This window comes from Hemicordylus capensis, chromosome 2 (genome assembly GCF_027244095.1).
Source record: "Hemicordylus capensis ecotype Gifberg chromosome 2, rHemCap1.1.pri, whole genome shotgun sequence".
Classification (NCBI taxonomy): Eukaryota; Metazoa; Chordata; class Lepidosauria; order Squamata; family Cordylidae; genus Hemicordylus; species Hemicordylus capensis.
The window spans coordinates 303,726,090-303,752,645 of NC_069658.1; the positions used below are offsets into that span (position 1 = coordinate 303,726,090).

General features: G+C 41.9%; 1 protein-coding gene across 4 annotated transcripts in view; it reads right to left on the reverse strand.

Moving 5' to 3' along the window:
- Positions 1-26,556, reverse strand: part of NCKIPSD (NCK interacting protein with SH3 domain) — a 166,310-nt gene that overhangs the window by 22,126 nt on the left and 117,628 nt on the right. For all 4 annotated transcript variants that reach the window (XM_053301706.1, XM_053301703.1, XM_053301704.1 and 1 more), the window contains exons 6-8: positions 9,722-9,892; positions 5,061-5,147; positions 1,170-1,308 (exon numbers count right to left, since the gene is read on the reverse strand). In XM_053301706.1, coding sequence (XP_053157681.1) covers positions 1,170-1,308; positions 5,061-5,147; positions 9,722-9,892 — 397 coding nt within the window. The remainder of the gene's footprint in view (positions 1-1,169; positions 1,309-5,060; positions 5,148-9,721; positions 9,893-26,556) is intronic.

Sequence of the window (26,556 nt, forward strand, 5' to 3'; positions counted from 1 at the left end):
ATTTATGAACTTAATACTCAGATCTGTTCTGTTTTGAAATCGATGTTTATTTACCTGCACCAGCATCCTATATGGCAACAACTAGTTGCATGGGAACTTTTCCTAGCCATTCATTTTCTTCCTTAATTGCCCACAAATGCATATTCCGCAGCAGAATGCAAAGCTGAAAATGAGACACAGCCCACTAGGAAGACACTGTGGACTTTTGCTTTGCCCATCAAAGCCAGAGAATAGAAAGCCAAGAGATTTAAATCAGCATTTGGCAGCAATAAACAAACTGCAGAATTAATTTAACCAACCTACTGCATATTTTATATACTGGAGAGCAAAACTGGCTAGCTCTGCTAAACTTATTTAATAAGATATTCTGTCTAATGAAGGCACTTCCAACCTTTTCCTTCTGCAGAAGTTTGCTTTCAAATCTGAATTCCCACAAGAGGTCACCTAGGAGATCAAGACCACCATACCATATTAGAGCACCCTAGGCTTCCCCTATGCACAAACTTAGCTTCTTTAAAAAAAAATATGCCTGAAACTGATAAGCTCTCTTCTCCTTTCACCAAAGCCACATGCATGCTATAATCTTTCCCTCCTCATTTGAACAAAAATACAAACTACTCCTTATCCCAGAGGTATATATACTTTCATAAAAATAAAACACATTTCCACTAAACACCTTTATGAACCATCTGTAAACTCACCCTAGCCTTCATCTCTTTGGACACTCTTGACTTCTTAGTCAGGTATTCCCTCTTAAGAAATCTTGGGCAAGTCAGATGTCTGAAACGAATCTTGGCATTAAATACACACACACACCCCTATCTACCTACCTACCTACCTAGAAACACACAACACTGGTGCCTCATTCATAAGACTTGCTGAGCTGACAATTCAAAATGAACAAAAATGATACTGTTTTTAATCTCACTGCTCACTGATCTCAATGTCTCCATACCACCTCCTCAAGACACTACGGCAACAATGGATAAGATTACTGTTCAAATACCAACCTCCACTCTCTCTTCTGCAGTAGACTTTGGATGCCAGACCTTAACACACATGGTACCTTGATATATCCATGATGAGAATAAAAAAGATGCCTTTAGTGAAGTGTCAGCAGCAGCACTCTCACAGATTCAAAAAAGGCCTGTCTTATCAACATGCCTCACCTTGTGTATGAGTCTGCATGTCTCGGGCTAGCTCCATCGGCAGAACAGAATTCACCAGAGCAGAGATGACAGCAGCATCCAAGTTGCACATTGCTCCAAAACACTTCAGAAGCAGCAGCCGTAATGGGACTCTGTGCTCCTAAAAAGGAAGAATCATTCACATAAGACCAAATATTTTCAGTTCTACTGGTTACAGTTAATTGCATTCACAAAACCAAATATTCAGTGGAGCTCAGTGTAGTTCACACAGCTGTGTTGCAATTGTTTTAAGTGAGCAAGCCAACAGAGAAGTTGTCCATCAATTTCAAGATATCAAAAACTGAAGAGATAAAGACCAGATATAACCTAGCTATCCAATTCTACCATTACTGGTCACATTCTCCATTAACAAAACAATAAATGACTCTCCTCTTTCTGACACAATAAGCTCCTTGCTACCATAAATTACGTACTTTACTGCAGTCTGTGTGGGATTGGGATCTTTTTTTACGGACTGTTCTGTACCGATCTGCTTCCAGGGCAATTTTGAGGCACTACTTTTAACCTTTAACCACTTACAGTCCAAAACCCTCATATCATAAGGACCACCTCTCTAGATAGAAAATGCTCTGGCAGCTGAAGTCCAGTCATCAGGCTGCTCACTCTCCCATCCTTACAGTAGGGAGGTGCGAATCAATTTGCGTACAAATCGATTTGTATCTGAATCTAGCTGATTTGGGTGATTTGGAGACAGAACAAATGGCTAGATAGTCCACTGGCTAGATTTGGGGGGCTGTCACTGAGCAATAAAGCAGGGGCTGTGGTGGGGGGGCAAGGAGAGCAACAAAGTCCTAGCGCACAGATGCTCTGTGTAAGTGCAGCTAGTATAATCTAAAATTACAATAACTTTTTATGTAACAGTATCACATTTTTGGTTCATGCGCAGGTTGTTAGATAAGTCTCTCTCCAATTTTTTGCTGCCAGTTACCCCAAATCCTATAGCAGTACATGTGGTTCTTCTTTCTTAAGTGTAACATTTTGATCTGTCCCTGGAGAATTTTGTTTTGTTGCTCTCTGGCCAGGCAGTTTGAGATCATTCTGAAACAGTCTATCTCATGAAATATTTGCTAGCATCCTGCCCCCTCCTCTCGCCCCGTTTGTATCACTTGTCAATTTAAAAATGTGTTCTCTCTATTCCTCCACCAAAGTCATTAATGCAAATAGCACTGAATTCAGCTCTGACCACTATGGAAAACATTGCTGCATTCCTCTTCTCTACATGCTGTTCATCCGGAGATGGGCAAAATATTTCTAAAAACTATTTTAGATACAAAATACTTGATAAACAACCAAAAAAATACAAAAAACAAAATAGTATTTTAAAATACATCTTAAAATACAAAATAGAATTCCTGAAAAAAGCAACCAATTTTGAGATGTTGGTTACTTATCCAAACTTGCTTCCATTTCCTTTAAGCAATACAAGTTTTTCAAAGATTAAATCACTCGTCGTGCCTTCTGGGGCTGTGAATCATCTCAGCAAAGGAAAATAACTGTTCTGCGGGATTACTTGATGTTAAACTTGTATTAGATCTTTAAAATATAGCCAATGGACAATGGGATACCCATTCAACATACTAATGTGCTTGGGTTTGTCCTGCAAAAATTGGAGTATTTCCAGCATTTTTAACACTCAATCAGAATAATTCCAAAACATCATAATACCCTATTTCTGTTTGCTATGTTTCTCCATTCTCACCGCCCTTCATGGATGCCAGCAAGTTTCTCCCTCTCTCTCTCTCTCTCTCAATCTGTGTGTGTGTGTGCGTGCAAGCATGCACAAAATATACACAATGTCAATAATTGTGTCCAGTGAATCCAATAGATCCAAACAGGATGTATCCAATGTTAATTCTGCTTAGAGTAAGGCCCATTGAAATAATTATAAGTTAGTCATGACAAAGGCTGCAGTTCTATAGCTGTTGCATAGCCAAATGAGCAGCAAGTTGTGTTTATGGTGAAGCAATCATATGGTCAAATCATTTGGGGAGGAGAACAATTCCTTTTACCCCAATTAATCTGCTTCTGCCCCCCTCCCCTGTCCTCTCTCTATCTTTATGCTATTCTTGAAGCCCTGAGAGCAATTCGGAGGATGTTTTACAGGAGTGACTCAGAAGGGTATTGTATTGACACGTGGATGCTTGGAAGCTAACGGGTTGCCTGCTTGCAATAAAAAGGCAGCTCCTAAAGCAAGAAAGCAAGGCAATGATTCGCTAAGATGTATTTTGGTTTCAGCAATGTATTTTAAAAATACAAAATATCTGAGCAAATGTATTTTAGATACAAAATACATACACAAAGATGCAAAATATTTTTCTGACAAGTATTTTAGACACAAAATACATAAATATTGAAAATACATATTAAAAATACTTGTATTTGAGATACTGCCTATCTCGGTGTCATCTATTGATCACCACCTTCTATGCTGATACTCAGCATTGCAAATTACACCACAGTGGAAGATCAAGAAATAGTTTGGGATGAAATTATTCCCCAAGAGAGTCTCCAAACATGGAACAGATAGATTCCCTCATAGTGATTTCCCTGGAAACCCATTTTCTTAAAAGAAATGTGACTATGACCATTAACACTATCCTGAATAACATTGAAGAGGTTTTTGTTTCCATCAACATTCTGTAAGAATTTCAGCCACCTTTTTAAGCTCCTCTGCAAGTAAGTAATCATATTACTCCCTTTCTGTGGATATATTTTCAGACACTCTATCACAGAAGCAACATCATACTTGGAAAATTTGCTAATTCTTAGCTTCTCCAAGTGGGCTCCAAACATACAGCTGGCTCTTGCTCCATTCTATACTCTGGATTTTTAATAAAGAAATGTTTAAACCGGCGACAGCTATGGCATCAAACCTGGGGGAGGAGGAAGAGGAACTACAGAAGAGCAGCTTATCTAGGCCAAACTGCTACAGACAGGGATAGAGCACAGAAGAATTTCTGTAGGCACCAAAGGCAAACTCCCACATGTTCCTCTGCATACTTGATTTCCTTCCTTTGTCCCAAGGAAGTCTCTTCATAACCTAATTTCCAACCCAGAGCTGTTTACCAATGCACAGATGTGGCTCAATTAAGAGAAGAGCAGGAACAGCCTGCCTATGATCCCAAGGCAGTCTCGGAAATCCTTCCTCTAGATGACAGCAAAGCTGCTACCTCTATTCCTTAGTGAAGCCTTTTTTCCCCCCTGTAAAGGGCAGCTAGCTTTATCTTTCAGACTGCTAGCAGGGACTCTGCTATTCCTTATTTCTTCTACTTAAGCAAGTGTCCATAACCCAGATATAAGCTCTGTTTTCCTGAGGTAGTATGTCCAAACAAACTTTGGAAAGGAGCAGTGTGTTGCATTAGATTTGTTTACACCTCTCTCTTTCTAGTTTTACCTCCGCAGGCTCATACTTCCCCACTGCTTCCTCTCTTCCATCACTTGATCATATTGCAGAATACTGTTGCCTGCTGATGTCAGTGACAAGACAGATCAGGAAATGCTAGTGGGGAAGTTGCCTGGTGGAATTCTGTCTTATTCTTTTGCTCACATTCAATGGCACCTGTCTAGAAAGATTTGCCAAACACTTTTCATTTGTGGAGAACTATGTTAGGAATCTTTGCTTATTTATATCCTGCCACCCTTCCATGATGGAAGGGCAGCAGGAAATAAATAAATAAACTAAAGCAATGTCCATGAAGTTCCCAGCTAGCCACCCATCCTGCTGGTGATCAGACCTAAACCTGCTTAGCTTCATTAAGGTTCCTGTATCACAAACCTTCAGATCATCTTAAGACCTGAGTGTTCAAACATTTTATTCTGTTGGCACAAATAATATATAAAGCAGCCTCATACCATCTGATAATATGCAACAAGGGACAAAACTGATTCAAACTCATTCTTCTTGCACATCTTCTTGCAAACTTCAGGATCTGCATCTGTCTGGAAATAAAAGATGTAAAAAATAGTTTTCTGGTGTACCATGAAAGATGGGTCATTTGACAATAACCAAGGAAGATCAAGCTAGAGATGTTTTCCAAGCCTCAGTCTTTCCATCCCTAAAACAGATAAGCCAATAGCAATGAAAATATATCAACATGAAAAGTATCGGTCCAGACTAGAAACAAATGCTCTATAGATGTATAGTTTGGATGTATGCAGCTCCCCAAGAGTGTCATAAGCTTTTTTAAAAAGTCAATCACCACCATGAATATTTCACATCCTGCCTGTGCTGAATCATGTGGCATACAAAAACAGAATCTGAGTATCTGTAGTAACTGCTACCATTTATACCATTACATAAAACATGAGCATGAGCCAAGATAAAATAATTAACCACCACTGGATGCATTAGGTGAATATTCAACATGCTTTACAATTCTTATTCCATTTGGTCTTACATAGGAAGCTGCCTTTGGTCCTTTGGTCATGCCATTGGTCCATCTAGGTCAGTACTATCTACACAGACTGGCAGCGGCTTCTCCAAGGTTGCAGGCAGGAGTCTCTCTCAGCCCTATCTTGGAGATGATGCCAGGGAGGGAATCTGGAACCTTCTGCATGCAAGCATGCAGGTGCTCTTCCCAAAGCAGCCCCATCCCCTGAAGGGAATATCTTACAGTGCTCACACATACAAACTAGGCAGACTCTGCTTAGCAAAGAGGATGATTTGTGCTTGCTACCACAAGGCCAGCTCTTCTAAGAAATGGGTATCTCTTACAATACCCACTTGAGAGGAATTAGGCTGAGACACAATTACAGGTACCATTTCAGTTATTTAGGGTGTAATCCAGCTCCAATACAACAAATAGGTGTTTTGCTATTGATTTTACATGGAATATAGCCTCCCTCTCTTTAGGTTGTACTGAGCAAAACCCAAGGACTGAAAATAATACCTGAACCCATCCCAGCTCTCATTTGGCGATACCAATAAACAATTTTTCAGGCAGCAGTTGCTGCTGTTTATGGCTACCTCTTACAGCAGTAAAGTAGTAAAATTTCCAGAAATTTTACAGTTGTGGGGGGGAAAAACCATTCACCAAGAGTGAGATGGATGTAGAGAAAGTGCTTGGTGCCATGCCAGGTTGGGTGGTGGGGAAGCCCCTATTTGGACCAATCTCTCTTAGTCCTGCAACCTCAACTGGTGTGAACAGCCTGAGAGCACATTCCAGGTCCTTGAATTCTTAAGGAGGCCCAATTTCCATCTGGGGAAGAGAAAGGTTCTGGGACAAAGGGACACTCCAGCAGACTTAACTGTATCCAAGTATGCAATGAAAGCAGCTCTAGTGCAACTTAATTAGATTTGCTAAAAAGAGTCCTTTTGTGCTGACTTCTCCACTTCGATAGTCACCTTGCCTATGCCCCTCATCTGACTCCCTTAATAAAACTTGATTTCTCTTCAAGCAGCCTTTTCCTCCCCTTTGCAGCCCTGCAAGGAAACCCAAGAAGGAAACCTCTAGAAAAAGTCTCTGTATTTAGACACCCTTATGTGATTCCAGATGTGGGATTGGGGCAGCAAGGTCTTTCTTGAAGTTCTGCATGACTGAGTGCCCAGTGTCCATGTCAGCACTGAGTGCCCCTGCCAACCCTGTGCCCCTCCCTCTAAGGCTCATGTGAGGCCAGAATATGTCTCCCTTGAGCAAACCTCCTGAATCCCTAAATGAAACCACTGAATTCTAAGCTGAATTATTATGCCTGGGTGCCTCCTTTTGTGAGCTTGCTTCCAGGTTACTCTGCACAAAACTGCTTGGGCATCCCTTGGCTGAAATCAAGAACTCAGAGAGTGATCACTGAGGCTTGCTATGGGCTAACCCCTGTATTCGACTGAATTGGAATCCCAGTGTTTTCCAGCTTGGCTGTTGGCATGTAAAGTACCGTAACCCCTGGGAATTCTGTGCCAGCCTGGCACCTCACTGCCTCCTCACTTTCTGCTTTGGCAGTACCCTTTGCAGTAAGGGACCTTTGGATCTCCCTTATGAGAACCACCCCCTGAGAGTCACTCAAGACAGCAGACTGGGAAAAGTATTACATCTCTTCTTCTTGCTCTGCTGGGGAACCTCCTACTTTTGCCCCAACCACAAGATTCTCCAAGCAGAAATCCTCACCCATCTGCCTGGGAGCTGCCTGTACTCTCACTATTACAACTACTGCCAAACCACAATTTTTTGAATTTTGCCTGTACAAAATACTATTTATTTCTTTTCAGAAAGTTTTGTTTCCAACTCTGTTTCTCTGGAGTACCCTTAAGGAGACTATGCTTTATAGACCTGCTCTGGAGTTATTCACACTTGCAGGTCTTGATGGACACTGTGGAAGGGGAAGGTAGATGGACTTCTCTTTATCCCCTTTACAAGTAACATACATAAAAAGAAAAAGGGCTGCCTGAGACAGAAAGATTGTATTAAATAACTATGCCTCTAAATAACCTACTCTAAGCACCATGGTTAAGTTTCTAGGTTCATCACTCCCAACGCCTGGGATCTGTCAAATCCTGAGGTAAGCTGCTTGCCTCCCTGACAAGTAGAGTTGGCTATGGTAGGAAGGGGATTTCCCCTAGTATCCTGAGGAATAATTCTACTTCTCCATGTCAACTTCTTCAGGAGCTGGCATATCCTCCCTAAATGCCTGTCTGGAAGCAGTAATGGGCTAGATGAGGGAGAATAAACTGAAGCTGAATCCAGATAAGACGGAGGTACTTATTGTGCGGGGTCAACTCTAGAGACGATTTTGATCTGCCTGTTCTAGATGGGGTCACACTTCCTCAAAAGGAACAGGTTCGCAGTCTGGGAGTACTTCTGGATTCACACCTCTCCCTGGTTTCTCAGGTTGAGGCGGTGGCCAGGGGTGCTTTCTATCAGCTCCGGCTGATACGCCAGCTGTGCCCGTTTCTTGAGATCAATGACCTCAAAACTGTGGTACATCTGCTGGCAACCTCCAGACTTGACTTTTGTAATGCGCTCTACGTGGGGCTGCCTTTGTACATAGTCCAGAAACTTCAGTCGGTTCAGAATGCGGCAGCCAGGTTGGTCTCTGGGTCATCTCGGAGAGACCATGTTACTCCTTTACTGATGGAGTTACACTGGCTGCCAATAGGTTTCCTGACAAAATACAAAGTGCTAGTTATAACTTACAAATCCCTAAACGGCTTAGGCCCTGGGTACCTAAGAGAGCGTCTTCTTCATCATGAGCCCCACCGCCCATTGAGGTCATCTGAGGAGGTCCGTCTCCAGTTACCGCCAACTCGTTTGGTGGTGACACAGAGATAGGCCTTCTCGGTCACTGCCCTGAGGTTGTGGAATGCGCTCCCTGTTGGGATGCGATCCTCCCCATCTCTGGCAATTTTCAAAAAACACCTGAAAACCCTTATTTTCACCGAAGCTTTATCAGCTTCCTAAATTGTGGGGGTTTTAATTTCTGGTTTATTTTAAAATTCAAAACCTGATTTTGGGGTTTTTAATCACTGTAATTGTTTAATTGTTGTTTTAGAATGTTTTTAAATTGTTAATTGTTATATTGTTTTTTTAATTTGTTTTAGCTCTTTACTGTTTCAGTGGTGTGTTTTAATTGTAAACCGCCCTGAGCCATTTTGGAAGGGTGGTATTAAAATAAAATATAAAAATAAAATATAAAAATAAAAATAAAATATAAAAATAAAATATAAAAATAAAATATAAAAATAAAAATAAAAATAAAATATAAAATAAAAATAAAAAATAAAAATAAAATAAAAATAAAAATAAAAAATAAAAAAAATAAAAATAAAATAAATAAAAAAAATTAAAAAAATAAAAATAAAATAAAATAAAATAAAAATAAAAATAAAAATAAAAATAAAATAAAATAATTCCCCAGATTCAAAGACAATGACCCACAAGAACTGAGTGTATGTGCATACAGCACATGGGTCTGAGCAAACACAGTAATGACAACTCTTCAAGATTTCATACAATGGTCTTGCCAAACCCCAGCTGTAGATGCCAGGAACCTGGGAGTCTAGCACCTTTGGCATGCCAAATATGTGCTTTCCCACTAAGCTACGGCCCCTCCCCTGAAAGATGTGCCTTAGCAGATAAAACTGCTCTGTGATATTGTTATGACCTTTTAAAGGTATAAATGCCTTAATTCATTTAAAGCTCTCTAAGCAAAAAAGCATATTCACCAACATAGCTAATAAATTTGAGAGAGGGAAGTTGTATTATGTTATCTCAATTTGCTATAAGATGCATCTTCTGAAAGTGTTGGAAAGAGTCTTTTGCTAGACTCTATTGACTGGCCCTCAAGTTCACTTTCAAAACAAGGAAAACCAAACCATTTCACATTTCAACATACAAATGCCCTCAAACATTACAGAGCAGGAGAGGGTTAATGGACCCAGTTATTCCATCAGACACATGGCTAAAGAACATGCATATTCAGTTCCCACCTCCACACTGGGAACAAGAAGCTGTTTTGTTATTGGTTTTCTATATCTACTAAACAGTAAACAACAAATCATTAATGGAGCAAAGGCTCCAAATTACCAGAATACGAAGCAATTCCTCCAAATAGCAGCAAATGACATTTTCATCTTCATAGAGGGCCCAACTGCGTTGCTGGGCATCATCTTTATGTCGGGCCAGATCTGCAAATATCACCTTCAGCCTCTGTTCGTCATGACAGATCTGCCCAGAGGGCAGCCCCGAACACAGATCCTGCAACAAGAGAATGCACCACTTTTAACAAAGAACAATTACTAAAGAAGACCTCGAGTTTTCAGGTATAATTTGCCTTAACAGTACATAAACTTGATCTAGGCCCAATCAACACGTGAATGGGCAATTACGCAGGAACCCCATGTAAGCCAACTGGAGTTCCATGAGGTGGGATATAACATCATAAGGAAAGCCCTACTGGATCAGGCCAAAAACCCATCTAGTCCAGCATCCTGCCTCCTGCAGTGGCCAATCAAGTGCATCTCGGAAGTCTGCAAGTCATCTGGTGTGGGGCGGGGAGAGAAGGGGGAAATTGTCCCCTTCCACTGGTGTTTCCCAGCATCTGGTATTCAGGGACATGCCACCCTAATCCTGACGGGAGTATGCAGCTATGACGGCCAGTAACCACTGACAGTTCTATCCTCCACGAATTTGTCTCATCCCTTTTTAGAACAATCTAGAGTACTCTAAACTGAAATGCCTTTTTCCAAGTCACTGTCCCGGGAAACAGAAGGCTAAAAGCTTTAACAATTAGTTAATTCAATTGGTACACAGAAAACTATATTCCTCAACTATGCGTATATCCTGGGGAGCAGAAATGTCAATAAAACACAGTTTATTGTACGCAATCACACCTGTAAAGGAGACATTTAAGGATTCTTACAACTGTTGAGTTTTTGCACCTGCCAGCTGTGCCATTAACATGATTAAACAGATGAATTCACATAAGCAGAGAGGGTATAAATTCATTTCTGGATTAGAACATTCAGGAATCAGTGTCTTCTCATTTGTGCAATTTCCACTTTCTCACAAGATGAGACACTGGTGTGACCAGCACATGCTTGCAAAAAGTGACACAACTCTATGAATCCAGTTTAGAAGAGATGGCCAACTTGGAACCCTTTCAGAGTTAAATATAGGACATTTCCCTGCTCCCAATCATTGTGCTCAACCAGCACCATTTTAAAATGTGCATTTTGACTCAAAACATTGCAACCCATTCTCCCATCCCCTAATCCATTAGATTGGAATGAGATATGGCACTACTAGCACTAGACTGAGAATGGCTTTTGGGACACTTTTTTCTTATCATGCAAACAGACCCTGAAAATAAGCCAGGAGTTCCTTGACAGACTAATTAGCATCCTGGGCAACAAAAATTTTTGCAAAGTAAATCATATTAGAAAACATCACATAGTTGTATCAAAACTTTTGCTACAGGAACACTGGAAGCTGCCTTATACTGAGTCAGCCCATTGGTCTATCAAGTTCAGCATTGTCTACACAGACTGGCAATGGCTTCTCCAAGGCTGCAGGCAGAATTCACTCTCACTCTTGATTTCTCTACTACAACAGGCACCTTGAAATGTCATCTAGTAATATGTCAACTACATGCAATGAAGCTCAACCTGCCCAGAAACAGATTCCACACTTATTCAAGCATGTTTCTCAGAAGTCTACTTATTCATAATTTGTCTACCAGCAATCTGAGGTATGAACCAATTACAACCTTTTAAACTACAAAACTGAAGCACTGAATCAAAATGTTATTCATGTCAGCAATTATCCAACATTTTTGGGTTTAGAAAGTGAAGAAAACAGTGTGCTGGCTTAAACAAATTATATTATTTATTAAAAAATTATTGTCTACTGCCTCCTCCAAAGACTCTATGCAGTAACAAAAAGAACAATAATGATTTTTTTTTAAAAAGGGCAAAAGCCTGGCGAAAAAGGCAGGTTTTAAGAAAGGCCTTAAAAGCCACTAAGGAGGGGGCTGAACGAATCGGTGGGGGGGAGGTGTTCCAAAGAAGAGGGGATTCTTTACAAGATTATCCTAGACAGCAGGCATCACAGATAGACAAGTGTCTAGCTACACTGCAAAGAACATGAATCCAGGTTCATATCTAGGATTGAGGAAATCAACTAGTCTACTTATCTATGGCAAGTGAAAAATGATGCCTGATGAGGGGAAAGAAAAATCCCGACCAGTAATATACCAGCATTGCTCGATGAGTAAAAAAAATTTCTGGCTGGCTGGTGAACAGAGCCAACATTTCTTGACCCCTGTGAATATCACATAGAGATGTAGCTCAACACAACACAACACAACACACACACTCACACTCACACTCTATTACAGAATTAAGACTTCAACAACACTCATGCTGGCCTTGTGCTCATTCAAACAAGTGAAGACAACATCTGTGGGGGCTGGGTAGACCAAGCAGCTTGCATTCCTAGTTTGCTGTTATCGGCATGGCAGTGTTCTACTGGAGACGTGATGCTTTTCCTAGGGTCACTTCCTGTTCTCCTTGTGGAATGCTAGATCTCCTATCATAAACCCATTTCCCAAGGATAAAAACCTCTGAGACAAGTTTAAGAGTACTAGGCACCTTTCTGCATCACTCAAAGCAGAATTGATTCAACATGGTCTCACCCATTGACATGCTGCTTAGGCTCTCTCGGCACTAGTAGTTCTCAATATTATTTGTTGTTGGTAATACCACAAGGAGAAGATGGAGCAATGTACAGCACACTCTAAAAATTTGCGTTCCATTTCCAGTCTCTCATACACAAAATCAGGCACCTCATTAAGTGGTGCATGATGTGATGGTAAGTGGTCAAGGCTAAATTGCACTCTGCCACCCTGACCCCGTCCCCCACTTCACTATCTGTGACTCTTCCTCTTTTTGATGAACTTCTGTCACTGCATCCATTCACCTCAAACACACTGACGCAATGTTCACATTACTTCTCTAGTTAAAAAACTATACATCATCTGCCCACAACCACTACACATAGGAACAGTAAAATAACTTAAATGTAAAAATACAAAAGAACAATCAGCAGAAAAGTCAGAAAACAAAATGTGAAAGTGTGAGGAATAAGAATAAAGACTGGCTGAAGGCTAAGTCCCAAAAGCTTGGCAAACAAATACGGTACCTTTAATCTTCACAAACAAAACAGAAGATAGATACAGCAAGGCTTCTCTAGGAAAAGCATTTCAAAGCTGCAGTCTTAACAGAAAAGGTTCTGTTCTGTGTGTCCATTAACTAAATCTTAAGTGGCTGTGGGACACTCAGCAGGGCCCCTTGTCAACATTCTATCCAAAACAGGCCCAGGCTGTACACTTGGGGGGGGGGGTTTGGGTGGGGGGCATGAGAACACACAGAATATTTTAAAACAGCTACTCCACAATCTTGAAAATCTACTTCATAATCCATCTCAAGGCTCTTCCTCCCATCCCCTATTTTCTTCTTCTCACTATATAAAATGTATTCAATATTGTTTGGGTGCACACATTCAGCATGCATTATTAAAAAAACAAAACCTACTAGCATGAAATTGGTGGCGAGTGAAGCCATGCGTGTGCAGCAATCATGTACATATTATTTGGGGATAGTGAAGTACTAACACATTAAATTAAACAGTGACCATAAAGTCTTGGGCTAAACAAAGCTTCAGATTCTCGCAATTGCTTCCAAAGTTTATTTTCACCTCTCTCTCTCTCTTTTTTACCATCCGCCATTCACAGACCTTCTATCACACCCCAAGCTGCAAAGGGACTTTGAACAAGATCAGTCAATTAGCAAACCTTTCTAATCTGACTAACTTCTTGACATACCATGCACTATCTTCATGTAATTTCAGCACCAACTCCATTTCTCCATCACACTGTCAGGGTCAGATCTGGGCTTTTAAGCAACTGGCAGCTATTGCCGCTTTATAGCCACTCCACACTCCTGTTTCCAGGAACCAGACTATGCCTCAGGAACACCACAGACAACTTAAAATGAACAGACAATAATAGTTGCAAGATTTGCCTTGAGCTCATTAGCATTTGTAGTTCTGCATTTGGAGGGCAAGATTATATGTGGGAAACAACATCCACAGGATTTCATTTCTACTGGAGATAACATGATTATTTTGGGAAATTTCTGTCACCTCGCTTTCACTGTTAACAGATGGATTGCTGATTCTGGTATGCAAACTTGGCTACATTTCTGCAAAAAAATACATTTTGTCTTAACTGCTTACTAGTAGGGATGTGCAAAACATTTTGATGTCTCGAGCTTGAAACAAAATTCCCTTTAAATAAAGGCCCTGTTTCGAGCTCGGAACAAAACAACCCCGTTTCAATCTGAAACATTTCAAGGTTTCTAGCACCATTTGGGAGGCCTGCTTTCTCTTGCTGATTGGTTTTCTGGCACTGGCTTCTGATTGGCTTGCAATCTCCTTGCTTCCTGGTTGGCTTGTTATCATGCAAATCAAGTGTTGTCACGGGCAGCTGTGCCCCCATGGGCTGTGGGGAGGGAGCCCAAAGGAGTGAGTTTCAAAATGTATTTACTGGTACCGGGAGGCAGAGCGAGCCCTTATAGTGTGCCTCTCTTGAAGAGGATACATCAGGAGAGGAACAGAGGCTGCAGCAGCAGAGAGCCTGCCTGATGCAGTTGGGGATGGGGAGAAGCTACTGGTTTATCGGTGCCCCTCTTTCCCCCCCATTTTTGTAGTTTTTAAAAGAGAGTGTGTCTGTGCACACATGCAAGTGTGTGATTTTACTCTGTTGAGGACTATACAATAAACTCCTGCACAAACCTACTGTTACTGCAAGAGAAGGGGCCATCATCCCAACAGCAAACCGCCCCCCCGCCCCATGGGAGACTAGTCCAGATTAACAGTGCCAAGTGAGACAGATACTTAATTCAATTTACTGAGCCAGTCTCTAGGGTAACCCCTTTGAAAGCTTCATGTTTCATTTAGGAGCAAACTCAGCTCCCTGTCTGAGTATATAGTAATTACAGGGCTTCCCCCCCCCCCACCCGTGGTTATAATCCTGTTACAGAGGAAGCCTGCTTTACAGAGTAACAGAGGCAAGCACTTACAGATGTGCAGGTACCAGACAGAAAGAAGAGTTCCTTGGTTTTATTACATTAGCTACACTTGCCAGATTTTAGTTGTCAGATATTCCAGCTATCAGTAAGCCAAAAATCAAGTATTCCCCAAAGATACATCAGGCAAATACTTCTAGCTGACTCGCAATCCCTCATAAAGGACATCAGACACATCTAGATGCCCTCATTCCCTGGGAATCCAAGTGTGTTCAGGGTAATTGTACTACTAGTGGGCATGGCAGACACCAAGCTGAGTGTTGACTATGCAGATGCCCACACAGATCACTCCTGTCCCCAATATAGAAGAAGCAGGTAGAATTAGTCACAAGTAGCTAGGAATGGTAGGCCAAGTCCCTATAAAAAGTACCTCTTTTGTGAGACACATACTTCAGTTCAGGGTTTAAGCTCTCACCATTAGGAATCAGCATCAAACCATCCTAAAAGAAAAACTCCATGCTAATGGGGGAACTGGATATGGGATATAACAAGAAAAGTTTATCCTGTAGTAACTTCCAATCAAAACACACCACCCAAATACAAAAGCAAATGTGTGTGGGCAGGAGCTTCATTAAACCACTTTAAAAAGCTTCTCTGGGTTGGGACCAGTGTACCCTCTAACAGGGATTCCCAGATGTTGTGGACTACAACTCCCATAACCCACCAAAGGCCATTGCAGCTAGCAATGCTGGGAGTTGTAGTGAACATCTGGGAATCCCTGTTAGAGGGAACAGTGGTTGGGACTCGGGGCACTGTGATACAGTGGCTCCAGTCCTACCTCGGGGGTCCGTACCCAAGGTGGTGGTGCTGGGGGATGCCTGCTCTATCCCTTGGCTATTGGCCTATAGGGTGATGCAGGGTTCTGTTCTGTCCCCCATGCTCTTTAACACATGAAAACACTGGGAGAGGTCATTGTGGGTACAGACTGTGGTGCCATCACTATGCTGATAATATCCAGCTCTACCTATTTAAATCAGCTAATACCAGGGAGGCAGTGGATATTCTAAACTACTGTCTGTAAGCAGTTCTGGACTTGACGGAGGCAAACAGGCTGAAACTTAATCCAGCTAAGATGGACGTGTTCTGGGTTGGTAAAACTGATTATCTGAGTGGTGAGGTAAATCTGGTCTTGGATGGGGTCACACTTCCCCGGAAGACCAAGTCTGCAGCTTCTGGAGCAGATGCTGTCCTTGGCGTCTCAGGTGGCGGTGGTGTGTAAGAGTGCCTCTTACCAACTATGGCTGGTACACCAGCTGTGACCCTACTTAGAGGAGTCAGACCTGACTTTAGTAACTCCTGTACTGGTAATATAAAGATTGGATTACTGCAATGCACTAAGTGGAGATGCCCTTGAAGATGGTTTGGAAGCTTCAGCTGGTCCAGAATGCTGCTGCAAGGATACCCATGGGCTCTAGTAACTTTTTAACCCATCCTGCGGCTGCTTCATTGGCTGACAGTTTGCGTCTAGGCTTTGACCTTTAAAGGTCAAACCAGCTTGGCCCCTACAGAGCTTGGGACTGGGGAATCTGTCAGATCGCACTCGCCCAGATGAATCTGCCAAGGACCTTTGCTCATCATCACAAGCCCTGCTAGCAGCCCCACCATTAACAGATTCAGTTGGTGGGGACAAAAGACATGGCCGTTTTGGTTGTGTCCCCTCGGCTCTGGAATGCCCTCCCAGAGGAGCTTCATCATGTTCCCTCTCTTAGGGTTTTTAAAGAAGATCTTAAACCCTACTGGTTCAGAGTGGCTTTTTAATTTGTTTTTTAAAGCCCAGTGGGCTTTTAATTTTAAAAGTGTTTTTATTCTACATTGTATTTTGTTTTATTGTGATAAATTTTAGAATTACTTTTATTTTCTTATTGTTGTGAGCTGCCCTGAGCAGTATTGCACTGGAGGGGCGGGATATAAATATATAATCATCATCATCATCATCATCATCATCATCATCCCCCTGTGAGGCACTACGTTGGCGTGGTTGTGGGGCTTGTGTGCTCTGAGGAAGGTGAGAGCTATGCCAGAGGCCCAACCATACTGGACAGGTCTCACCAGAGGAGCCAGACAAAGAGTGCCTCACCCATCAACAATATGGTGAGACATAACTTTAATAAATCTATACCGGATCGGTCATTGCCCAGGTCAACAAGGACCGCGCCAGGTGCTATAGTCCCTGGACATCTGGTGGCAAGTGGGCAACAGGACTCAGGATCTTCAGTTGAGCAACCAGGGCTGAAGACAGCAAAGTTACAGGAAGAAACGTCGCTTAACCGAAAAAAATACGAAAAATGCCAAGAAGGAAATAATGATCTGCTATTACAAGTCTAGTCCAACTAGAAGAGGTTATTTAAAAAGAATGTACCAAATTTGGAAAGAGAAGCATCCAGATACAGAAATAACAGAACAAAGGCTAGCAGACCAGAGAAGATACATAATAAGAAATAAAGTATTCACAGGAGTTGAGCTGGAAGAACTGGAAAGAGCAACACAGGCTCAAGATATGGAAGAAGAATTACCACCAACTGAAGAAGTTGCTCAGGCGCAGGTGGAGGAGGTGTTGGAAATAGAGGATGCCACTGTTAGTGAACTGTTTCAAAATGAAAACCAGGCAACCACCCCTTTGCCTTCACCTCAAAAACCCAAATGCCGTTTAACAGAAAAGCAAAAAGAACTAAAGCAAAAAATAACTGAGTACATGAACCAAACAACCACCAGGGTTCGACTTCCAGCTCTAAAAACAGTTGCCAAAAAACAACTCGCTCAGGCATTAAAAGATGTCAACGCTGCACTTGCAGAAATAACAACCAAGAATTTGCAAGAAACAAACCAACTAATGTACAGTGCAGCAACAATAACAACACAAGAGCTCGGATATAAGATCAGTGGACCTGTAAAAAAAGAAAGCAGTACATCACCTAAATGGAAGATTAGATTAGAAAATAAAATCGCCAGGCTTAGATCAGATGCTAGTAAATTGAAAGATATGAAAGACAAGAAGCTGAAGAATGAAAACATCAAACAGTATCGGATCCAAAAATACCACCTAGATTCAAGGAAAATTAGAGAAGTCCTGGAAATAATAAAGCAGCAAATAACAGCAGTGTCAAAGAAGATTAGCAGGTATGAAGCCAGAATCACACAACACGGGCAGAATCTCCAATTCCAGACGAATCAGAGACGTTTCTACCAAAGCATAGAAGGAGAAACTGCAAGAAACATCGAAACACCAAATAAAGAAGAAACAGTGCAATTCTGGGGGAAATTATGGGACAATCCAATAGATTATAATAAAAAAGCAGGCTGGATGAAAGAGGTCAAAAAATGTAACCAACAAATGCAAGATCTAATAATAACACCAGAACTAATAAGTGAAAGAGCAAAGAAAATTAATAATTGGACTGCGCCAGGCGACGATGAACTGCATGGCTTTTGGCTTAAACACCTAACAAGCCTTCATAAACAACTATCAAAACAGTTCAATCACATTTTGCAAGGAGGTGATACTGAACAATGGCTAACAACTGGGAAAACTCATCTCATCATGAAAGACCCAGCAAAAGGTGCAGTTCCAAGTAATTACAGACCGATAACCTGCCTGCCAACCATGTTCAAATTATTAACTGGAATAATAGCAGATGAAGTGATGCAACACTTATTAACTAACAAACAGCTTCCAGTTGAACAGAACGGAAATTGCCCAAACACCAGAGGCACAAAAGACCAGCTGCTGATTGACAAAATGATTTTAGAAAATTGCAGGAGAAGAAAAACCAATCTAAGTGTTGCATGGATTGACTATAAGAAAGCCTTCGATTCATTGCCTCACACATGGATACTAAAATGTTTAGAAACAACTGGTGTCAGCAAAACATTCAGATATTTATAAAAAACGCAGTGAGCATGTGGAGTACACAGTTAACAATCAATGGCGAGACACTTGGACAGGTTAGCATTAGAAGAGGCATTTTCCAAGGGGACTCACTATCCCCTCAGTTGTTTGTAATCGCCATGACCCCACTTTCACAAATACTAAACAAAACAGGCCTCGGATACCAAACATCTAAAACATCAAGTCAAATCAACCATCTGCTGTACATGGACGATCTGAAGTTGTATGGAAAGTCCCAGTCAGAAATCGAATCACTGCTAAACACTGTCCGTATATTCAATAGCGATATAGCAATGGAGTTTGGACTAGACAAGTGTGCTGCATTAATAATGAACAGAGGGAAAATAGGAAAAACAGAAGGAATAGAACTGCCCAATGGAAGCAAGATCAAGAACCTGGAAGAGAAAGAACATTACAAATACTTGGGCATTCTCCAGGATGATAACATTGCACACACTGAAGTTAAAAGAAAAATGGGAAGTGAATACGTCAGGAGAGTTAGAAAAATCCTCAAGTCCAAAATCAATGGCGGGAACACCATACAAGCCATAAACATCTGGGCTATACCTGTTATCAGATACACTGAAGGAATAACAGCCTGGACCCAGGCAGAGCTAGAGACGCTGGATCGTAAGACCAGGAAAATCATGACCATCAATCATGCTCTGTACCCCGCAGTGATGTCGATAGGCTATACCTCCCTCGCAGCTCAGGTGGAAGAGGAATGCTGCAAGTCCATCAAACAGTAGAGGAGGAGAAAAGAGGCCTTGAAGAATATATCAAGGACAGTGAAGAAGATGCACTTAAAATGGTCAATAACGCGAAACTATTCAAAACCAATGAAACAAAGCAGGCCTACAAGAAAGAACAAGTCAAGAACCGAGCAGAAAAATGGAAAAATAAGCCCCTGCATGGTCAATATTTGCACAATATAAGTGGAAAATCAGACATCACCAAGATCTGGCAATGGCTTAAGAATGGCAACTTGAAGAAAGAAACAGAGGGTTTAATACTGGCTGCGCAAGAACAGGCACTAAGAACAGATGCAATAAGAGCAAAAGTAGAAAAGTCAACAACAAACAGCAAGTGCCGCCTTTGTAAAGAAGCAGATGAAACAGTGGCTCACCTAATCAGCTGTTGTAAAAAGATCGCACAGACTGACTACAAACAAAGGCATTACAAGGTAGCAGGGATGATACACTGGAACATCTGCAAAAAATATAAGCTACCTGTAGCCAAAAATTGGTGGGACCATCAAATTGAAAAAGTGGTAGAAAATGAAGATGTAAAAATATTATGGGACTTCCAACTACAAACAAACATCTGCCACACAATACACCAGATATCACTGTAGTCGAGAAGAAAGAAAAACAAGTCAAAATAATCAACATAGCAATACCAGGGGATAGCAGAATAGAAGAAAAAGAAATAGAAAAAAACCACCAAATACAAAGACCTACCAATTGAAATTGAAAGGCTGTGGCAGAAAAAGACCAAAATAATCCCAGTGGTAATTGGCGCCCTGGGTGCAGTTCCAAAAGACCTTGAAGAGCACCTCAACACCATAGGGGCCACAGAAATCACCATCAGCCAATTACAAAAAGCAGCTTTACTGGGAACAGCCTATATTCTGCGCTGCGACGATATCTATAACAATTGACAATAAAATTCAGCCATCCCAGGTCCTTGGGAAGGACTCGATGTCTGGATAAAACAAACCAGTCAATAACACCTGTCTGACTGTGTAAACAAGAAATAATAATAATTGTTGTTGTTGTTATTAAAATCAAAATATTTCATGCAACTTCCAGATTATTAAGTTGGTCGGATGAGGAAGTCAATTGTTTGAAGCAAGCAACCTTCCATCTTCACAGGATGGTAACCAATGCAGACGTCAGTCACAGAGGTTCAAGACTGGTCCTGCCACTCATACCAGGCTGGAGAGTAAGCAAACTCTTGCGAGAATCAAGAAAGTACAAAGAAGCAAAGTGGCTGCAGGAGCAGTTACTGTTACCGTTTGCCAGATATAACCCCCCAAATCACCAGTCAAAAGGACCAATACAAAGCAGTCAAAAGGACCAATATAAAACAACAGATAAGGCAAATATCTCAAAGGCTTATTGAACACATTAGAGGTATACACATGTATGTATGTATGCCACCATTAAATATGAGGTCAAATGTGCGGAGGCAGGGGGAAGGATATGTCCAGAGGGTTACCATGGGGTTACCATGTATGCAGTATAGTTTAGTGAATGTGTGAATAGGCCTTCAGATGCCCTTCATTATGAGGAACTCTGTTCCTCCACATTCTCCAACTGATCAATATTTTAAAAGGCAACTTGAAGGAAATGGAAATAAAAAAATGTGGGGAACTAGTTTAGAATGCTTCCACTCCTTTTTTGTTTTAAAGTACCCCCTACGTCAGAGTATGGTCTTAAATTACCTTTGGCTATATTCTCCCCATTCTCCCCTGCTTCCCAGCATTTAAGATGATGTAGGTGAATTACAATTTAGAGAGGTATAGGTTCCTTGGTTTTTGAAATTACTTCCACTTCAGAATGTGTACTAGGACACTTTGGTGGACTGTACAACATCAAGGTATGAGAGGATATTTCTTCTCCCTTGATCCGTGTATTGCATGAACAGAGCAGTAAGACAGACCTGAATGAAAAATACCACAAGCAATTCATCCTTCAAAAGAGTACACTGGGAATAAGCCTGTGGTAATGGATTCTAAAATTGATTTAGTAAAGTAATGCTTTGACTTTTAATTGAAAGTAGGATGACAGAAGAAAGGATACAACTAATTAAAGAATGTAATATGAAGTGTAAAAAAAAGGGCGAGAGATTTAGTATAGAGCAGCAGGAAGCTTTAATCAATGATGATCTCTTACTTCACTTGAGTGGGGTGGGGAAGTCTTAGAAAATCTTTCCGCATGCCCCTAGCTCTCTCCACCAATTCCCACTTTACTCCGAGGGGGCACAGAGTTGATTTTTGGGGGGAAGGGAAGTATCATACTTTAAGCGGAAAGTAGGGCCGCTATCTGAAGATCATATCAGTTTGTAAGGAGAGCTTCTTCACACTCCCAGAAGACGTATTCTACTAAAAAAAAAAAAAATCCACTGAGGACAATTTTAGCCTCCTTTCTTAAGACACCTATAGGCTGCATAACCCTTTCTTCAGAAAGACCTGCAAGACACAAGATCAGCATTCTCACAGATACCCTTTAGACATACCCATAGTGTCTCACAAGATGGGAACCACATCTGAATAATGCAACCAAGTCACCCATGTAGTTGCATCATTCAGATACAGCCCCCAGGATGGGATCACCTCACAGAAAAGTGCCTCTCATGCTGCAGTGGAGAAATCTAAATTGCATTTTATATGGCAGATTATTTGGTAAGTCCTTACAGCCAGAATAACAAATGTTAAATCACTGCACTGGGCAAACAGCTGTCCTAGATCTTAATGCGTAATAGTCACATGAACAGGTTTGTCACTCCATATACATATAGTAAATACATGGAAGGTGGACTGAACTCTATAATGTGCAAAAGATACTTTATTTGGAAACTGCCTGAATTTGTTAATCGCAAATGGCATTTTGTTCTATCTTTGTACACAGTTAAACAAATATTTGTGACTCTGATCAGAATAGGAATGTCTGCTACTAAGCACCACATACCTTGAAATACCATGAACCTAATAAGGGTGTGCAATTTGGATTTTTGGTGGTTTGATTAAGATCCAAATCGAAACACCCCCAATTCATTTTTGGGTCTGAATCTGACCCATCCGAATCAACCCAGATTTGATTCAGATCTGAATCGATTCGGATCAAGAAAACGGATCCAAGGGCCAAAAGAATGGGGTGGGGTGGTAGTGCTTAATGGGTGGAGGCTACCACCCAAATTACAGAGGGATTGGGCAAAGGGCTGATTTTTGGTGAATTGTTGAAGTTTACGTGCTGATTTTTGGTGAATTGTTGAAGTTTACGTGTCTTTGGAGCAGATTTGGGGCATAAAGTGGGATCTGGGGTAGAAGAGTGGGGTGGGGTGGTAGTGCCTAATGGGTGGAGGCTACCATCCAAATTGCAGAGGGATTGGGCAAAGGGCTGATTTCTGGTGAATTGTTGAAGTTTACGTGTCCTTAAGGTTTCCCCCCCCATAAGGTATAATGGAGGGTGTAGTGCAGGGCTGCTCAACTTTGGCCCTCCTGCAAATGTTGGTCTACAACTCCCATAATCCCTGGCTATTGGCCACTGTGGCTGGGGATTATGGGAGTTGTAGTCCAAAAACAGCTGGGGGGCCTAAGTTGAGCAGGCCTGGTGTAGTGCGTCATGTCAGGGGGAAAGGGGTAGCCTAGAGCGGTGAGGGGTTGGTGGTAGTGCCCAAGGAGGGCAAGGAAGCTACCAGAATTTTTTCAAAGGATTAGGGCAGAGGGGTAATTTTTGGTGATTTATTGAAGTTTATGCTCTTTAAGGTTTTTTCTCATAAGGTATAATTGAGGTTTCAACAGCCCCATAACTGCACTGGGTATGTGTGTGTGCTGGGGTGGCCCAGAGCGAGTGGTGGTGGAGTGCACATAGGGTGCCACCCACGCCCATGGGTTTCTAACCCATGGGGTACAGGGTTCTGTTGTTTCTGAGGTGTTCTGAGTGTGGATTCTCTGATAGCAAATGAGAGTGGATTCATGGTTTGTACTGAAAATCTCATTTGCTATCAGAGAATAGCAAACTTCAACAACTTCACAAACTTCAACAATTCACCAGAAATCAGCCCTTTGCCCAATTCCTCTGCAATTTGGGTAGTAGCCTCCACCCATTAGGCACTACTACCCCACCCCACCCTCCCGCCCCAGATCTGCCCCAAAGACACTAAAACTTTAACAATTCACCAAAAATCAGCCCCTTGCCCAATCCCTCTGCAATTTGGGTGGTAGCCTCCACCCATTAGGCACTACCACCCCACCCCACTCTTTTGGCCATGGGACCCAAAATTCAAGTAGATGTCAGATCAGACCTTTTTGCATTAAGTCAATGGGAGGCAAAAAGGCGGGAAATTCAAATAGACGTCATTGCTCAAAATGGAGAGAAAACAAGAAGCACTTTATCAGCCACAAAATGGAGGGCCGAAACAACAGATAATTCGGAGCGAAATAGGAATGATGCGTTTCGGCTCCAAAACATTTTGGCTGGCTAGAAGGGTGATTTGTTTCAGGAACTAATCACCCAAAATTGGCTGTTTCGGGTACAGATCGTTCTGTACCCGAAACGTTTCGCACATCCCTAGAACCCAACTTGAAAAAAGAAAGCAATACTACATGTAGATAACAGCTCAAATATGCTTTATTCTCTTCATGAAATGAAGCTGTCCAAGGGCTTTAAAGCCCCTTCCTGAATAAACTGTGGATCAACTGAATCTGGATTTGAAAATACAGACTTTTAAGCAGTCAGGTTCTTCTAATGCATCAGTAATCCAAGACTTCAGTCTGAATTTTCTCTTTTCAGCTCTCCCTTTAGACCTTAGATCTGCCAGATCCTGTTATAGGGTCACTGACAAAGAAAGAAAGCCCTAGTAAATCAAGTTACTAGATTTGATGCCCATATGCTAACTCACATTAAGAGGCAGCAGGCCTCTGTTCTGCATAACTAGGGATGTGTGAGCCAGCTTGAGGTCCAGCCAGCTTGCACTCGAACTGGCCCGGCTTGAGGGCTTGCCTGCAGGCTGGACTGGTTTAGCTCGAGCTTGAGCCAAACCCGATGGGCCAGGCAGGGCATTTTTTTAAAAATGGCAGACTTACCGCCATTGCAGGGCTTTGGGATGTGTGGCCACAGGGTGGCGGGCTCTCCTGAGGCTCTTCCTCCTTCCGCCGGCCTCCTCCCAGTCTCAAACGGCCAACTTTGGGCAGTTTTTGGCTTGTTCTGGGCCTCTCACTGCTGGCGGTGGCCATTATGGAGGCTACCACATATGCGCACTGGCCATCTGCGTGGCCAGGTTACCTGGCCATGCAAATAACTAGTGTGTATGCATGGTGGCCTCCAAAATGGCCACTGCCAACACAGAGAGGCCTGGAACAAGCCGTTTGAGACCAGGAGGAGGCCGGCAATGAGAGGAGGAACCACAGGAGACCCCTCCATAGCAGCACCCCGAAGCCCTGCAATGTCTGCCACTTTTTCCAGTTTTCTAAAAAATAATTCCGTTCCCCCTCCTCCTCCCAAGCCGGGCCAGAACCGGTTTCAATTCAAACCGGACCAGACCCGGCTTTAGTGTGAACAGAACTGGACCTGGTTCAGTTTGAGTCCAGTTCTACTCGAACCTATCCACAACTAGTTTTCAATGACAGGAGGAGGTAGGCCTTTATCTTCTGCTTGTGGGCATCCCAAAGGCATCTGGTGAGCCACTGTGGAAAAACATGATGCTAGACTATATATGATGCCTTGGGCCTGATCCAGCAAGGCTCTACTTACATTCTTATGACTAGATCCTAGTGCATTCCCTAATTCTTCAGCCAGCCTTTCCTCTTTTCCTCTCCACCTCACCTGTCTAGCATTCTCAGCTACTAACCGCCCTGAGCCTTTTTGGAAGGGCGGTATACAAATCAAATCAAATCAATAAATAAATAATACTCTTTTGCCCTGGTTGCTTGATTACTTGGACTTTCATTTTTCCCTGTATACTTAAAGCCTGAATCAGTAAAAAAAAACCATACCTTGATACTTTGTCACTTGGTTATGCCCAGTATCCAGCACCAACCTTTGCCTACCCTTATATAGAAAAAAGACCATGGTATTATTTGACCTTCCGCATAACACGTCTCAGTTAGGGTTTGTTTGCACCTACACTCTCATAAAAGTACATTATTTTAGCAGTGAGCTTGATCCCACTAAAGTCATCTGGGGAGGCTTTGCTCTGGGTTGCTTCACTGGCCAAAATGAAGCTGGTGAGGATTTGAGGCAGTCTTTTCCATAGCTGCATGCAGGATATAAACTCCCTTTGCAGCGAGGTCCATCCAGTCCCTGCCATCACCATCTTTTGGTGATCTGTAAAATATGTCCAATTTTGCTGTGCACATGGCTTGGTGTAAGGGTTTTGGGGGGTCTCTTTACCTTGCATATTATGTTGCAGATGCTATCTGATGCCCCAAGTATTTGAATTTGATATTGTTTATATCAGCCAAGACTCCCAGAGTAGTTTACATAAAGCCAAAAAAGTCATTAAGACAAAACAAGAGCAAATAACCAGTGGCAAAATAGCATTAAGATTTATGTTCAGCAAGTACCTTGGCATGAAAGACTTTACTTGCACCTGACATTTGGCCTGGGTCACACTATGGTTTGGATCAGGTTAGTTAATCTGTTTATGAAAGATTCTGCCCCAGACGGGGGTGGGAGGGGGCTTGGTGATGGCCCACTGGTCCTTTCTACCACTAAACCTCTATGAAGATATAGAAACATAAGATTTTCCACTTCCAAATGGAAAAAGCCTCATTTTCTGTACAGGGCCAGGGTTGCAAGAAAAAAGTTAGATGTTTTATAGTTATCCTTGTGTGAAAAGGTAGTACAAAGGTATCACAGATTCCAGCCTTCAAATTAAAGATTAGTTTCGGAAATGGAAACCTCTTTTATCAGGTTATGGTCAGCCCAAGGTATTTTAGATGCTTCCTTTGGATCCAAACCACAAGATATAGATCAGAAACCAACAGTTTAAGCCAAAGTGTGGATGGGCTATGTGGAGAAATGGCCAAAGCATGAACTGGTTAAAGGTTTTTGCTGAATCTAGCTGGATGTTAATGTAGTATCTTTATCAAGTTAAAAAGCAATTACCTTCTGGGGCATGACTCAAAAATGTGAAGTCCTGCTATTGCCGAGTATTTTATTCAC